The sequence below is a fragment of the Phacochoerus africanus genome, chromosome 2, assembly GCF_016906955.1.
Source record: "Phacochoerus africanus isolate WHEZ1 chromosome 2, ROS_Pafr_v1, whole genome shotgun sequence".
NCBI lineage: Eukaryota > Metazoa > Chordata > Mammalia > Artiodactyla > Suidae > Phacochoerus > Phacochoerus africanus.
This window is the reverse complement of record NC_062545.1, coordinates 57,246,865-57,263,786: the sequence shown is the minus strand read 5'-3', so window position 1 is coordinate 57,263,786 and position 16,922 is coordinate 57,246,865. Positions and strand designations below refer to the sequence as shown.

Genomic DNA, 16,922 nt, shown 5'->3' with positions numbered 1-16,922 from the left:
ACGCCCACAAGTCTTCCCTGCAAATCCACTCAGAATCCAGCCTGCTCCCTGGCGGATGTGACAGACTGGTTTTATGCCGCCCGAGAGAGAGATGGATTAATGATCTCAGCAACAAGCTGGCATGCTCAAGAGATTTATTATTTTTTTTTATATAACAGTTTTAGCTAAAGCTGTTCTAGGACTCAGCAGAAGCTGAGTTTCACAGGAGGACAAACTTAAGGACTAATAGCCAATCACTAAGTATCAGGGAGGGCAAAGCCTTGGTGCTCGTATCACGGTCCCAGGGATGGGGGATGGGAGGTGGGTTGGGACAGGCAGCAGTATCAATTAATTAGGGAAACTCAGCCTGGCCAGCCATGCCCTCACAGCCCCAGCCTGAGGCAGCAGGCTGAATCAATGGTGAAGCCCAGGGGGGGATCTGCCGTGCTGCATGTTCCTGGAAAGCAGCTTGGGGCATCACAGACATTCACAGGATGCCTTATTTTACCAGACTCATTTTATTCTCGTTTTGCCTGCTGGTTCTTGTGGAGAGCCGAAAGCCCAAGAAGAGGAGATGGACAGGGCAGCTGGAAACATCCAAGCCAAGGTAAAGTCATGGGCAGGAGGGGAGGGAGGTCACTCGTGGTGGCAGTGTCGCAGCGCAACGGGACAGCTCCTGGGAGGGCTCAGGGTTAGATTGTCCGATTGGAATCTGTTTTCAAGTTGGAGGGAGACAGGACCTCACCCTCACCGAAAAACGGCCTCTCACTGGACACAAATCCGCTACTGTGTCACCAGCAGCGAGAGAGCAAAGCTAGACTAGGCTGAGCCTTTCCTTTCGATGTGTGTGTTTGGCCAAAAAAAAAAAAAAAGCATTTTGATTTAAGGCAGGTAGCTGAAGATTTACTAGGTAAAGCATCGTTTGTTGTGCTTCTCTGATTGTGCTGCTCTGTTTCTCAGGATTACATCCTGGAGGGACCATAGAGGACCTGCTAAAGAATTATGCTCAATTTTTTTGGAGAGGAACTGTATATAGGAATTTAGCTTGAATGATTAAGAAAAAATGTCACAGGGAATTCTCTTTTTAAAATTATTTTTATAATATAAACAATTTTATAATGGTATCTGGTTTTGAATCTTAGAAAAGGTGTTTGAAATTTGCTAGGCTCTCAGAAACACATGTGTGGACCACTGTGAACAGCACTTCATGATGTATTAGAAACACTTCTAAGAAATACTGGTTAGGCAATATAGTTATATCACAAAATGAAGTTCCTTAGTATGTTTGTCTCGAACTGATGTACCAAGACAAGACCTGAGACCTGATGTAAACATAAGGAAAAGCAAGCAGCTGAACATGAAGAAAAGAATAAGCAGCTAAGATATCAACACCATGTGTGAGATGTTACGCATCTGCTTCTTGTTCTACTGAGTGCTGCCTGAGCTAGTGATTATGAATATAAACTAATATTTTGAGGCATATTAGACCACTGATATCTTAGGTCAGTGGTCTCCATTTTTTTTTTTTTCTTTTTAGGGCCGCACCTTCGGCATATGGAGGCTCCCAGGCTAGGGGTCCAATAGGAGCTGCAGCTGCCGGCCTTTGCCAGAGCCACAGCAACTCAGGATCTGAGCCACGTCTGTGACCTACACCACAGCTCACGGCAACGCTGGATCCTTAACCCACTGAGCAAGGCCAGGGATTGAACCCGCATCCTCATGGATACTAGTTGGGTTCATTCCCACTGAGCCTGAATGGGAAAGGTCTCCATTTTTAATCATGCACGACTATCAGTGACAATTTTTTGAAACTGTACCTCAGATGTATACACACACACACACCACACACACACAAATTACATACATGTACTCTGTACTATGATAAATAGGAATATTAAAGATTGGTAATTATTTATTATTAGATAAAAGTGAACTATAAATATGCGTTACAGTCTCTATATCCTGCCTTCCGGTGGACCCTCTTGAGCCCCGCAGGTGTAGCCTTAGCTTAGTGCCTGCTGCTCTGGGAGATGTCAACACTCAGTGGAGTCTAAATCTTCTTAGTCAGGAAACAGATGCAGATTGTCCAGGGTGACAGTAAAGAGGCATGGCTCTGGGAACTCATCCTGGTGATGTCACCAGAATTATAGGCTATTGAACTAGCAGGAAGCTCAGAGGTCATCTAACCCAGCAATTCCCCCTGAGTTCGAATTCTGTGAAAAGTGAACAGGTGTTGTACAGAAAGGGGGTTCCAGGGTCAAAGAAGCTTGGGAAATCCTGGTTTAGACCATTTTAAACAAATGTCTTTAGAGTAGAACTTAGAGAACCTTTGTTACACAAATAGACACTGTGAATCCTGAGGAGGGGGATAAATGAGGCAGTGTTTCCACCAAAAAAAAAAAAAAGGACAACACTTTTGGAATTCTGATTCCACAGAGAACACATGGGGAAATGCTGTCTCATTTTACAGATGCCAAAACATCGCCTCAAAGGCACAAGTAATTCACACAGCTTGCTGGTGATTGACGGGACCGGAGGAAAAGCATTGTCTGAACCTGCCCATTTTCTAACAATGGTGCTGGGGTCCAGCATGAGACTCTCAGGGACCCCAGGGATTTCACAGCCTGGGCAGTTACAGCATTTCTCTCACTCCTCAGAAGACCCATAGTCTCATTCCCAGACACCTACATCAGCTTATGGACAGACTGAATTGATTTAAAAAATTTTTTTAAATTGTGGTATAATTGATTTATAGTATTATATTAATTTAAGGTGTAGTGCATAGTGACTCAAAATCTTTATACATTATACTCCATTTATATTTAGTATAAAATATTGGCCACATTCCCTATGCTCTACAATATATCCTTATAGCTTATTTTATAAATAATAATTGCACCTCTTAATCTCCTCCCCCTATCGTCCCTCTCCCCACTCATAACCACTAGCTTGTTTTCTATTATCTGTGAGTCTGTTCTATTTCGTTATATTCACTAGTTTGTTTCATTTTTTAGATTTCACATATAAGCGATATCATACAATCTTTGACCTTCTCTGTCTGACTTATTTTACTTTGCATTTTACCCTTCAAGTCTATCCATGTTGTTGAAAATGGCAAAATTCCATTCTTTTTCATGCCTGAGTGTTCCATTTTATTTATAGGTCTCTATACAATCAATTCGCCTATTGATGGACACTTAAGTCACTTCCGTGTCTTGGCCATTGTAAACAATGCTGCTCTGAGCATTGGGGTGCATGTGTCTTTTCAAATTTGTGTTTTCACTTTCTTCAGATATATGCCCAGGAGTGGAATTGCTGGATCCTATGGTAGTTAACTACTTTTAGTTCTTTGAGGAAACTCCATAGTATTTATGGATGGATTGATTTGACCCTTAAGGGTAAGGAGGACTTCTTGAAATCTATCCCCTGAGGTGTTAAGGTTCCTGAAAAGATGAACACACACATTCAAAGAATATAAAAATAATTATTGAACAGAAGCAGGTGAAAAGGATAGAGAAAATGTCACATCAGGGAACATGGTTTTAGGTCTTTTTGCAATCCACCAGAGCGTGCACACACTCAGACAATCATAGAGCTATGTCTGTCTGTGAAAGTTTGCAGCCAAGCATCTAACTAAAAAGTTATCTTCATCTGTAGAGGAGCTTCTTCTCTTGGAAGTCCTGTTCTCTCTCTCTCTCTCTGTCATACACACAGTGTCACACATGGTCACACATTCACGTGTAACATATCGGGTCCCACTCACGCATACATTCACACACATGCACACTCTCACTCATACACTGATAGGACCTCTTCTAACCTGAAAACCTTCCCTGTGTCACCCTGGCCAACACACCCTCACAAAACAATTATTCTGCCCAGCAGCTGCATTTTCAAAACTGCTTCGGGTTTTCTGATCCTCCGTGTCCCTCTTTACTGAATCCCTGAGCCTGTTTGCTCTTAGTCATTTGCTTTTTTTCTGTTCTTCCTGCCTCTCAGCCTCCCAGCTTTATCCCAACTCCTCCCCGCCCTGCTGCCTAAGTCAGTCTCCTGACCACATGCCTGCTTTCCTGCCGAGAAAGGCTCTTCTCCCTTGAGATCTGAAAATAAACCAAGATCTGGGAGTCTGGGCTCTGCCCTGACAATACCATCCTCTCCTGGTCCCTGAGCCTGGGGGTCTCCTTTCATTTTTTTCTTCCCATCTGTGGCCCCCTTGGTTCCACCTGCCCTTGGCCATCCTCCTCTCCCTTTGCATCATGGCTCCAGCTGTGCTGGACCTACCAGGGGCTTCATTTTCCTGCCGCACCTAGAACCTCCCCCTCCACAGGGGCCTGGGGAAGGAAGTAGGGTCGGAAAGTCAGGGCAAATGAGGTTCAGGCCCTATTTCTGCTGCTCCCTGGCTGTGTTTCCTGATCTTTCTGAACCTCGTTTCTCCCACTGAAACCCACTGGGATGATGGAGTGACCGCAGCCCCAGACCTGCACAGGGAGGGCTGATTCACAAGGCTGTTGTCATGATGACTGTTGTTATTGCAGCGAAATAACCCTCAACATGATGGCACGAGCCCTGCTTCCCAAAAGCATCATGAACACATATTTCTTCTTCCCCCAACCCGACATGGCTGCGTTTGATGTTCCGTGAAGGTCCTGATGAGACCCACCTTGGGGCTGGGGCTCTGCACGTGGCCCCTGGAGTCTGGGGTCCAAGGGCTGAGGCATCTGGGCAGTGCCCAGCATTCTTGTGAAGGATGGATGCAGGCATCCAGCTCACACAGATAGCCCAAGGCTGGGGATAACTCAGGGGCCTGTGTTATCAAACAAATGGGCCTCCCTTAAGAAAAGTTCTGGGCCCATATTCATAGCCGTGGGATTTCAATCTTCCTCTCATGAGGGTGCTGGCCCGCCAGGACTTCCGCTTCCCTAATCCTTGCCTCTAAATGGGGGAGCCGTGCTGACCAGGAGGGATTTTCTCCTTGCAAGGCAGGGGAGGAGGGGGGGCAATGAGCTGGCTGCACTCACAATTTAATGTCTGTGAGCTGCTAAGCCCTTAGGCTGAGCTCTGCCTCCGCATTCCCATGTTCCTGGGGCGTCTCTGCTAGGATTTCTGAACGCATCCGCCCCCCACCAGAATTAGAGCTCACTAAATAGACATTTCTCCAGGGAAGACATACAGATGGCCAAGAGGCAGGTGAAAAGCTGCTCAGCATTGCAACACTCCCCCCACCAGGGACAAACAATGGAATATTACTCAGCCATAAAAAGAATGAAACAATGCCATTGGCAGCTGCACGGATGGACTTAGAGATGACTTACTAAGTGGAATAAGTCACACAGAGAAAGACAATATCATATGATATCACTTATATGTCGAATCTAAAAAAATGATACAAATGAACTTATTTACAAAACAGAAATAGACTCACAGACAGAAAACAAACTTCGGGTCCCAAAGGGGAAGGAGGTAGGGAGGGATAAATCAGCAGTTTCGGATTAGCAGACACAAACTACTATATATGAAATAAACAACAAGGACCTACTGTATATCGCAGGGAACTGTAGTCATTATCTTGTAATAATCTATAATGGAAAAGAATTTGAAAAAAGATACATACACATATATCTGAATCACTTTGTTGTACACCTGAAACTAACACAACATTATAACCCCACCATACTTCAATTAAAAAAAAAATTAGAGAGGTTATCATTGTGGCTTAGCAGGTTAAGAACCCAACTATTATCCATGAGGATGTGGATTTGGTCCCTGGCCTTGCTCAGTGGGTTAAGGATCTGGCATTGCCATGAGCTGTGGTGTAGGTCACAGATGTGGCTATGATCCTGAATTGTTGTGGCTGTGGCTGGCAGCTGCATCTCCAATTTGACCCCTAGCTGGGAACTTCCATATACCACAGGTGCAGCCCTAAAAAGCAAAAAGCAAAACAAAACAAGAGCTTGCCAATGTAGAATGGTGTCCTGCCTGGGAGAGATCTATTTTAGGAGGCCTCTGGAAGGACCATGTCCTCAGGTTGGCCTGCCTTCGAGGTCCTGGGGTGGTGGAGACAAGCGGGGGCAGATCCTTTATCTCTGGACCTTCCTCCAGTGGAGAAAGTGTGGTCAGATGGGGGAAATGTGCCCAACAGGGGGATCCTGCAGGAAGTCATCTCCCCAGATCATCCTGGTGCCTTGCTGGCATTGATGGAGAATGTTTCTTGCTCATTTTGCAGTCACCTATACAAGAAGAACCTCGATATGACCAAGATCCGAAATGGAAAACCCCAGCCACTTCTCAGAGTGGATGACCACGACTTCACCATGAGGCCCGCCTTTGGAGGTAGGACTCTGTCCTCCCCTCGCTCTTTGGGGTCTGGTCCCAGGGCTGACTCCTGCTGCTGTTCCCTCAGGTGCAGCCCTCCCCCAGGGACCCTGACTTTCCCACTCACAGCCAGAGCAGCCCCACTGGCTCCAGAGTCACTGATTATTCCCAAGAGAAAGGAGGTGGAAGCAAGTGAGTGGAGAGGGCTGTTGAGAAGAGGAGCTGATGGTGATTAAACGGTTCATACTCAGGAAGGACCAGCCCTGCTGCTGCCAACCTTCCTTTAAAAAAAAAAAAAAAAGGAGTTTCCATCATGGCTCAGTGGTTAATGAATCCGACTAGGACCCATGAGGTTGCAGGTTTGATCCCTGACTTTGCTCAGTGGGTTAAGGATACGGTGTTGCCGTGAGCTGTGGTGTAGGTCATAGACGCGTCTCGGATCTGGCATTGCTGTGGCTCGGGTGTAGGCTTGGCAGCTACAGCTCCGATTAGACCCCTAGCCTGGGAACCTCCATAGGCCACGGGTGCAGCCCCAGAAAAGGCAAAAAGGCAAAAAGACAAAAGACAAAAAAAAAAGTGTAGTCAGGGAGCGTTTGCACAGAAAATGGCTCCCTGGCTCTTCTGCCCCCTGCCTGCCTGGGAATTTGGGGTTCTGAAGGGGCCTCCAGCTGGCAATGCAGCAAGAATTTAACTCCTTGCAAAGCCCCCTTGCAGACTTGTGCACAAAGGAGCCTCCCTGCTTTGGGGGGTTGGGGAGGTGTGGCATGGCTACTGGCTGCCCACAGGGGCAGGAGGGGAGCCGGGAAAGAAGCCGGTCATCTGCTCCCACCAGGCAGGGAGAGGAATGAGAAGAGCAGAAGGCAGGAGACACGGGCCATGAGCATGTGGGGAAACAGGCTGGGAGGATGGCAGCTGACGGACCCTGGCCCAAGAGACCCAGGCAGGCTGGCTTCTGTTTCCCCTCATCTCGCTCTTGAACTTCAATTGGGTGCAGTGTTCTCCTGGGGCGGCAGGAAGGAGTAAGGTGACTTGTGGGCAAGTCGCCGACCTTCTCTGAGCCTCTGCTTGCTGGTGTGTGAAATGGGGCTAGTAATCCCTCCATCTGGGGTTGCTGTCAGGATTAAAGGAGATAATGTATGTAAAGCCCCTGGCACATACGGGTTCACGGCCCCTTAGAAAAACCCAGCTGTCAGGCCTCCCTCTTCTGTGACTGCTAGAGGATTAGGACATTAATTTATCCCAGAGGCCTTGGCATTTTAAAAGGCTTCAAAGCCGCCCACTCAGTTCCCTGAGCTCTGACACCTGCTGAGCAGGTGGAGAAAGCAGGGGACAGACGGCAGCCCCTGCCTCTTCCTTCTGCCCTGCAGAGTGCTGAGCTCCTGCTCAGGCCAGAAGGTGGCTTTTCCTCTGGGAGTTCTGGTGCCCTTGGGGGGCTGTTTTGGGAAATGCCAAAGGATTCAATGAAGTTCAATAAAGTTTTCCTGAATAAGCAGCTCTGAAATAGCTGTATGTGCTCCAGGAGGTCCAAGCGAGATGTCCTGTAAGCAGCAAGCTCCACCTGCCCTTCTTGTAGAGGGTCAGTGAGGCGGCTGGAGCAAGAACCACAAACAATAGCATGAATAACAACCAACGCTTTTCCAGTGATTTCTATGCCAAGCATTTTTAAGGCTGCATCCATGGCATATGGAAGTTCCTGGGTTAGGGGTCAAATCAGAGCTATAGCTGCTGGCCCACATGGAGCCACAGCCACACTGGATCCCAACCACGTCCTAGACCTACACCACAGCTCACAGCAACACTGGATCCTTAACCCACTGCGCGAAGCCAGGGATCAACCTGCATCTTCACAGATACTAGTTGGGTCCTTAACCTGCTGAGCCACAGAGGGAACTCCATATGCCAGGCATTCTAATGAGGGTATGTACAGACACAATCTTCAGTTCTCACAACAACTCTATTAAGTTGATACAATTATTATGCCCAGATGGAAACTGAGGCACAGAGAGGTGAGGTGACTGGCCCAGGTGACGTGGCTGCTCAGGTGGCCATGACCCTCCCTCTTAGCTGGGTCTCTTTCCTGCCCCCTTGACCTACCTGTCCCCCAGTTCAGGGCCCATGTATCGGTTAAGGCAGAGTAGGTGTAGAGTCTAGGGCACACAAACTCTTAGGGGGCCCTGAAAAGATTTTAATTTATTTTAAAGTCAGAAGGAAAAAAAATAATTTAAGTAGGAGGAAATGTTAATATATATATTCATCTTTATACCAGTGCACTTGTAAAATATGCTTTTTTAAGTATTTTTTTCTGGTGGACAGGCCCATGAAGGCAAATGTGCTCTGGGCCCTCAGGAGTTGCAGGTGGTCCTCCCTCAATGCACAGTTTTGTGGGACACACGGTGTGTGTCTGTGTGTGGGTCATCTTCTGAGTAACACATTGCAACTTCCTAATGGAGGTCATTGTTGCTGGCAGGAGACTGAGCAATCACCTGGTCAGGATGTTCAGTCTACAGAAGAGCTGGAGGCAGGGGCAAGTTCCTGTTGTGGCTCAGCAGTAACAAACCCGACTAGTATCCATGAGGACGTGGGTTCAATCCCTGGCCCCGATCAGTGGGTTGAGGATCTGGCATTGGGAGTTCCCATCATGGCTCAGCGGAAACAAATCTGACTAGCATCCATGAAGATGCAGGTTCGATCCCTGGCCTTGATTAGTGGGTTAAGGATCTGGCATTGCTGCGAGCTGCAGTGTAGGTCACAGATGTGGCTCGGATCCCGCGTTGCTGTGGCTCTGGTGTAGGCCAGCAGCTACAGCTTCGATTTGACCCATAGCCTGGGAACCTCCATGTGCTGAGGGTGCAGCCCTAAAAAGACAAAAAAAAAAGAGAGAGAGAGGATCTGGTATTGCCGTGAACTTCCGTGTAGGTCGCAGATGTGGCTCGGATCTGGTGTTGCTGTGGCTATGGTATAGGCCAGTAGCTGTAGCTCTGAGTCAACCACTAGCCCAGAAACTTCTATATGCCGAGGGTGCAGCCCTAAAAAAGACAAAAAGACAAAAAAGCAAAAAACAAAAAAAGGAAGAGATGGGAGTTCCCATCATGGCTCAGAGGTTAACGAATCTGACTAGGAACCGCGAGGTTGCGGGTTCGATCCCTGGCCTTGCTCAGTGGGTTGGGGATCTGGCGTTGCTGTGAGCTGTGGTGTAGGTTGCAGACACGGCTTGGATCCCGAGTTGCTGTGGCTCTGGTGTAGGCTGGTGGCTACAGCTCTGATTTGACCCGTAGCCTGGAAACTTCCATATGCCGCCAGTGCTGTCCTGGAAAAGACCAACTGGGGCAGAACTTGGGTTTCTTCTGCTGTGACAGATGCAAAAGTGAAAGCCACATAGAAATGCCCTCCTCCTCTGGAAGAAAGCCAGGAAAGCCAGGCGCTAGCTCTCAGGACTGGTAATCGAAATCCCACCACATTCCCAGAAAACCCAGCTCGGAGTAGGATCAACCAACAGGCTGCAGCCCCAATCACGGGGTTCCTCCCTCAAGCCATGTTTGAGAAGCAAATTGGATGTCCTGTCTCCTGATCCCTCCCACTGCTGGGGCCATCTGTGGAGCTCCCCTAGAGTGTGGAGGATCAAAACAGTCCCCCGCCCCTGTCTGAGGAAGCCTCTGAGGCTCGGAAAATCCCTGACTTTAGGTAAAGCTGCAGAGGAAGGAGGTGTCCCCTCCAGCAGGTGCAGTAAGACCCCAACTGTCAAGAGCTCGGTCACCAAAGCCAAGGGCGGGGGCTGTTCTCCCTTCCTTCCACCCCCCTCCCCCAGAGCGGCTGGTCTTCTGGCCACCTTTTCTCCCCTGCATGGCTTTCCTGGATGTCACGATGTCACTTGGATGAAATAGGGCCAGGGGAGCACATGGAGAGGCACACACACATGAACTCATAAATAAGAAGCTTTGCAACTTGTGGAGTCCTGGCCAAGCAGGCTGGATGGGGCCATCATGGGAAGGCCTCCCCACTGCCCAGGGTTCCAATGAATGATATCATCTCTAAGCCCTCGGAGCATCTGGAGATGGTTTAGCCCCAAGAGGCCTTACCTGCGGGGCTCCTGAGGGTCTCTGCTCCATCCAGCCCTTCACTCCTGGGCAGGGGCACTGGCTAGGGGGTGGGTGTGTCTCTGAGGAGGCAGACAGCACATAACAGAAAGCCCACCTTCCTTGGGGGCCACCCTGGGGCCAGGCCCCTGGCCCAAAACAGAGCCTGGGCCCAAAGTTCCCTCATGCCAGCCCAGCCTGACACATCCCCCCCCCCCCGCCCTTAGCAGCCAGGCACCCTGGGCAGGCCCTACCCACTAACCATTCATCAACAGTTATATATCCCATCCCTGTCCTCTCTTCCTACCTTGTTTCTCCAAAGGGGCTTCCTTATGGACTGACATTTAAAAATAATCAATAGAGAGGAATTTGCCTAAGATGAAATAGCCCTTGGATGACCTTTTTGGTCTGGAAAAAGAAAAGATTAAAAATCCAGCAGCTTCCTAATAATCCCAGGGATCAGTTGAAACAAAAATATCTTGTCTAAGCTCCCAGCTGCCTGGTTCGGTGGTGTGCCCTGGTTAGAAGAACCTCCAGAGGCCTGGGGTTTCCCTTCCATTTGTTGGGGGAAATAGCGCAATGCTGATTTTTTAAAATTAAAATTAATTTTTAGAAAATTGTGGTAAAATAGGAGTTCCTGTCATGGGGCAGCAGAAACGAATACGACTAGGAACCATGAGGTTGCAGGTTTGATCCCTGGCCTTGCTCAGTAGGTTAAGGATCTGACGTTGCAGTGAGCTGTGGTGTAGGTTGTGGAAGCAGCACAGATCCAGGGTTGCTGTGGCTCTGGTGTAAGCCGGAAGCTGTAGCTCTGATTAGACCCCTAGCCTGGGAACCTCTATATGCCTCGGGAGAGGCCCTAAAAAAAAGAAAAGAAAAGAAATGTAGTAGAATAGACATCACATAAAATTTACTATTTGAACCAGCTTTAAGTGTATAGTTCAGTGGCTAAAGCATATTACATGGTTGTGCAAACCTCACCACCATTCATCCCCAGAATTTTGCATCTTCCCAAGCTGAAACTCTGTATCCATTATCAAATAACTCTCTACTCCCCGCTTCCCCTTGCCCTGGAAACCATCATTCTGCTCTGTCTCTATGAATCTGACTGCTCTGGGTACCTCATGTCAGTAGAATCATACAGTATTTGTCTTTTCATGATTGACTTATTCACTTAGCATAATGTCTTTGAGGTCCATCCACGTTGTAACGTGTGACAGGATTCCCTTCCTTTTTATGGCCAAATAATACTCCATTGTATGAGTAGATCATGTCTTGTTTACCCATTTGTCTATCAATGAACTTTGGCTTGCTTCTACCTTTTGGCTCTTGGGAATAATGCTGTATGAACATGTGTGTACAAATATCTGTTCAAAACCCTGTTTTCACTGCTTTTGGACATATATCCAGAAGTGGAATTGCTGGAGTACATGGTAGTTCTTTGTTTTTATTTAAAAATTTTGAGGAACATCCATATTTTCTTTTACATCAGCTGTATCGTTTTTACATTCCCACCAGCATGATGCTGATTTTTAAAAACTGAAGTATATAGTTGATTTATAGTGTTGTGCCAATTTCTGCTGTACAGCAACATGATTCAGTCATAGATGTGTATATACACAGAGTCTTTTTAAAATATTTATTTTCATCATGGTCTATCCTAGGAGATTGGATATAGCTCCCTATGCTATACAGTAGGACCTCATTGCTTATCCATTCTAAATATAACCCCAAACTCCCAGTCCATCTCATTTCCTTCCCCTCCCCCTTGGCAACCACAAGTCTGTTCTCCAAGACTGTGAGTCTGTTTCTGTTCTGTAGATAGGTTCATTTGTGCCATATTTTAGATTCCACATATAAATGATATCATATGGTTATTTGTCTTTCTCTGTCTAACTTACTTCACTTAGTATGATAATCTCTAGTTGCATCCATACAATGCTGATTTTTATTTTTATTTTTTTAATGGAATGAATTTTATTACATTTATTGTTGTACAGTGGTCATCACAAGCCAATTTTATAGGATTTCCATCCCAACGATGCTGAATTTTTTTTTTTTTTTTTTTGGTCTTCTAGGGCTAAACCTGCGGCATATGGAGATTCCCAGGTTAGGGGTCCAATAAGACCTGTAGCTGCCGACTGATGCCACAGCCACAGCAGTGTGGGATCCGAGCCGCATCTGCAACCTACACCACAGCCCATGGCAACGCTGGATCTTTAACCCACTGAGCAAGGCCAGGGATCGAACCCGCAACCTCATGGTTCCTAGTTGGATTTGTTAACCACTGAGCCACGACAGGAACTCCTGGTTTTTAAATCAAACTGCAGAGATGCGAGGTGAAGGAGGGGTGTAATATCATCACAGATTCTTTTGAACTGCATCCAAGGAATTTGTCAGGATGGTCAGGAAGTGGCCACAAAGTAGGTTAGGTTCTCCCACCAAAATACTTCCAGTTTCATTTATAAGACCAATGCTGTGGCTTTTTTTAGCTGTTAATATGTGTGAAGCAGTCTCTGTGGCACTTGGGGACCCTGTGGTGAGCAAAACTGCCACCGTGCCTGGAATGTTAATGCTCCAGCGGGAGACCAGTGTTAATGAAATCCTCCCATCAGGATGTCCAGTGGTGAGAGCTGCCGGTGACGTGGGGTGGGCAGCAGCAGGTTCTGGTCCTGGGCACCAGGGGAGGGCAGTAGGCCCTGGTAAGGGAGTCCTGGGTGATCACTCACCTGCTCTGTGGGGCAAGAGAACACGCCCACTGGAGTCTCCCTTCCAGGATGCACTTGGGTACTGGGACCCAGGATGACCTGTGCACACAACCCTGAGCCTACCTCCAGGACCTGTGGGGGCCTCCTCCCTAGGAGAGTCCCCAGTGGGGCTGCATTTTGCATGCAGTACCCCTGTGCAGAGAAGGGGCTGAGGGCTGGCTCTCAGAAGGGGTTGGATGGAGTTAGACTGTGGCTGGGGGTGTCCACACGCCAGGGCTTTCTCTGCTCTGGGAGCTGCTGAAGTGGGGAAAGAGGAAGGGCAGCCACTGAACTGGGGCCTGTTCTCCCAGCCCTGCCATGGGCTGGCCCGGAGCTCCGAGGAGTCTGAGGTTGGGCTTGGCCTTCTGGGTTGACTTGTGGTGAATTAGTCAAAGAAGTAGGATAGCATATATGTCATCTTGCAGTTTCTTAGCCTGACTTAGAACCTTCAGATATTCCAGCACGTGGCAAATGGGTCTCCAGTTGTACTCCTTCCTGGGGGTGGGTTTGTAAGTGTGGACACTGCCCTGAGTGGTTCCTGGCACAGAGCAGGGCCAAGTGTGTCTGCAGGGGCCATGCTGGGAGGGTTGAGATTGGGAGACTTGGGGAAGACTGAGCAGGAGGTGGTAGTGGGGGTGGGGGGCAGACCAGCCTGTGACCGGGGTGGGGCAGGTTGGGGCACTAACCATGCTTCATATTAGCTTCTACAATGCAGGAGAATGCTTCTTGCGCTAAATCCAACAACAAAGGGTTGAATTTAGGAGGGCAGGAAACATTGGCTCAGGTGCTTTCTTGAGATAACTTCCAGCCTTCGCTCAGTGAACCTGCTAACTTTCTGTCACTCTTTCTCAGGCGACTTGGGCAGCGGGCTCTGGAGCCCTTGGTGATTTGCCCTCCTCCCTCCTGGCCCTCCCCGCTCCACGTCAAACAGGTCAAGTCAATCCATGCATCAAAGTGTCTCTCAGATCCTCCCCTTCTCTCCCTGCCTCTCCCCTTCATACCACATGCTCTCAAGTCCTTCCCTGGGGATGGGGGTGAAAAAATCTTAAACATGATGATGGTTGTGGCCCTTCAAATCTCCACCTTCCCTGACCAAATTGTATTCCTTAGTATTTAACTTAAATGAGTTCAGGGAGTTCCCTGGAGGTCTAGTGGTTAGGACTGGGTGCTTTCTCCACTGTGGCCTGGGTTCAATCCCTGGTCTGGGAACTGAGATCCCACATCAAGCTGCTGCACGCTGCAGCCAAAAAAAGAAAAAAAAAATAATTCATAGGAGTTCCCATCGTGGCTCAGTGGTTAATGAGTCCGACTAGGAACCATGAGGCTGTGGATTCGATCCCTGGCCTTGCTCGGTGGGTTAAGGATCTAGCGTTGCCATGAGCTGTGGTGTAGGTCGCAGACGTGGCTCGGATCCCGTGTTGCTGTGGCTCTGGCATAGGCCGGCGGCTATAGCTCCGATTCAACCCCTAGCCTGGGAACCTCCATGTGCCATGGGAGCAGCCCTAGAAAAGGCAAAAAGACAAAAAAAAAAATATAGAATTCATAAACTTCAATTCAATGAAAAGTTTCTCTTTTGTGGGTGATAATGATAGGTTTTGGAAGCACTACCTTCACCAGCACCATGGTCCCCACACACCTTGTGGCCAATTTCTCCTTCTGGAAATACCCAGCTGGGTCCCCAAATCTCCAGGGTCTGGCCCAGCTCCCCCCCAGGTTACCCCCCCCCCCAGGACTCTTCTGTCCTACAAGGCTCTCTGTCTCTGAACCTCCATGCTTGATCTGCCTACGAGCATCTGTTCATGGAGATGCTTCATGTACCGTCCTGCTTCATTCAACGGCCGGTCTGCCAAGAACCTGGTTTAATTCCTTTCCTCTAATGCACACTCTCGGCTGTTTGGAACCATACCACCTTCTTCGAAATCATCACACAGGAGTTCCTGTTGTGGCTCAGTGGTTAACCAATCCGTTGTGGGTTCGATCCCTGGCCTTGCTCAGTGGGTTAAGGATCTGGTGTTGCCGTGAGCTGTGGTGTAGGTTGCAGACGCGGCTCGGATCTGGTGTTGCTGTGGCTCTGGTGTAGGCCGGCGGCTACAGCTCCGATTGGACCCCTAGCCTGGGAACCTCCATATGCCGCAGGAGCGGTCTTAGAAAAGGCAAAAAGACAAAAAAAAAAAAGGAAATCATCACCCAGACTCATTCTTTTTCTCACTTACTGGTCCGTTAATTGACCTATTCACGTTGTTGTGGTTAAGCATGTGGGCTGTAGGTTTCTGGTTTCTGGTTACCCACCCTGTGTAACCAGCCACCCTAAGACTGGGGCCCAAAACAATAACAGGCATTTATCTGCTCACAAATCAAGTTGTGCTCAGCCAGGCAGTTCTCACACGGATGCAGGCAGACGGTGGTGGCTGATGGGGTTCTTGGAGAGGATGAAACTCTCTACCCTTCCAGGTTCTTCTAACTGTTCTAAGAATTAAATTGAGGTGAGACAGACTCCCTGGGGAAAAACAAACAAGTTTAATAACATGGCTCTGTGGGAGGGGCCCAGGAAAACGGAGTAACTTGCCAAGATGTGGATAACATCCCCTTAAGTACCATCTTTAGCTACGGACTGAAACAAACAAACAAACAAAAAAACCGTTGGGGATAGTGGTTTGAGGCTTCAAAGGAGAAGAAGGCAATTGACATGGAGATGGAAAAGCCAATGTTTTGTAAAAAGTGTTTGCTGGGCCTTGAGAGACCAGAAGACATAAAATGGACTCTGATCTCTCAGCCCCCCACACGTAGCCCATATTCTTTGCAGGTGTCTCTGGCGATAGCTCTACTATGGTAACAAGCCCTCCATGTAAATTCTTTACGGTAGGTAGGTGGAAGGTCAAAGTTCCTTCCTGAGTCACTTGGGCCTTGATTGTTTTCAGCTTGAAATGATCCACATGCCAAGGAGATACTGGGGGGTGGCAAGATTTGCTCCCCTACAATGTTATCTCAAAAGTGTGTTCTTTTTTTCTTCTTCTTTTTTTGGGGGGGGTCCTTTTTAGGGTCGCACCTGGAGCATGTGGAAGTTCCCAGGCTAAGGGTTGAATTGGAGGTACAGCTGCTGACCTATGCCACAGCCACAGCAACACCAGATCCTTAACCCACTGAGCGAGGCCAGGGATCAAACCCATGTCCTTGTGGATAATAGTTGGGTTTGTTACCACTGAGACACAATGGGAACTCCACAAAAACGTGTTCTTTCTCATGCCTGGTGCCTGCACTGGAAACATGCCAAAGCTGGGCCAGGTACAGCTGGGGCTCCTTGGGCATCAAGACATCATCTTCATCATTCTCTCTCTCTCTGGTCTCTAATCTGGCCACTTGACAGCTGGAGAGAAACCAGCAGAAAGTGGATGTTTCACAGCATTGCTACTCTTGGTGCATTCTATTCATTGAATTGACCCCAAGGCTCAACAGGTTCAAGGGGAGAGGAACTACACTTTTGATAGGAAGAGTTCTGAAGAATTTACAGACTTGTTTTAAAACCAGTATTCTGGGGCTATACTGCCTTGGTTGGTCCAGACCTCAGCTCTGCCTCAGTAGCTGTGTGGCCTTGGGCAAGTTCCTGAGCCTCTCTGTTCCTCACCTGCCTCATATTTATGAAGGTAATAATAGTACTCAGAGAGTTGTTCTATGGATTAAGTGATGATTACGTGTGAAGTTTTCAGCACAGTGCCTGGCACATAGGAAGTGCTCAAGATGGAGTTACCACAGAATGCTCTGTGTTAATGGGGATCAGCAGCATCTCTGGATGACTGCGACCCAAGTTCAGTCC

At 48.1% G+C, this 16,922-nt stretch overlaps 1 protein-coding gene across 1 annotated transcript in view; it reads left to right on the top strand.

Moving 5' to 3' along the window:
* Positions 1-413: 413 nt before the first annotated feature.
* GABRR2 (gamma-aminobutyric acid type A receptor subunit rho2) overlaps positions 414-16,922 on the top strand; it is a 43,674-nt gene continuing 27,165 nt past the window's right edge. The window contains exons 1-2 of the mRNA XM_047769353.1: positions 414-586; positions 6,203-6,309. Of these exons, the coding sequence (XP_047625309.1) occupies positions 474-586; positions 6,203-6,309 (220 nt within the window). The 5' untranslated portion in view covers positions 414-473. The remainder of the gene's footprint in view (positions 587-6,202; positions 6,310-16,922) is intronic.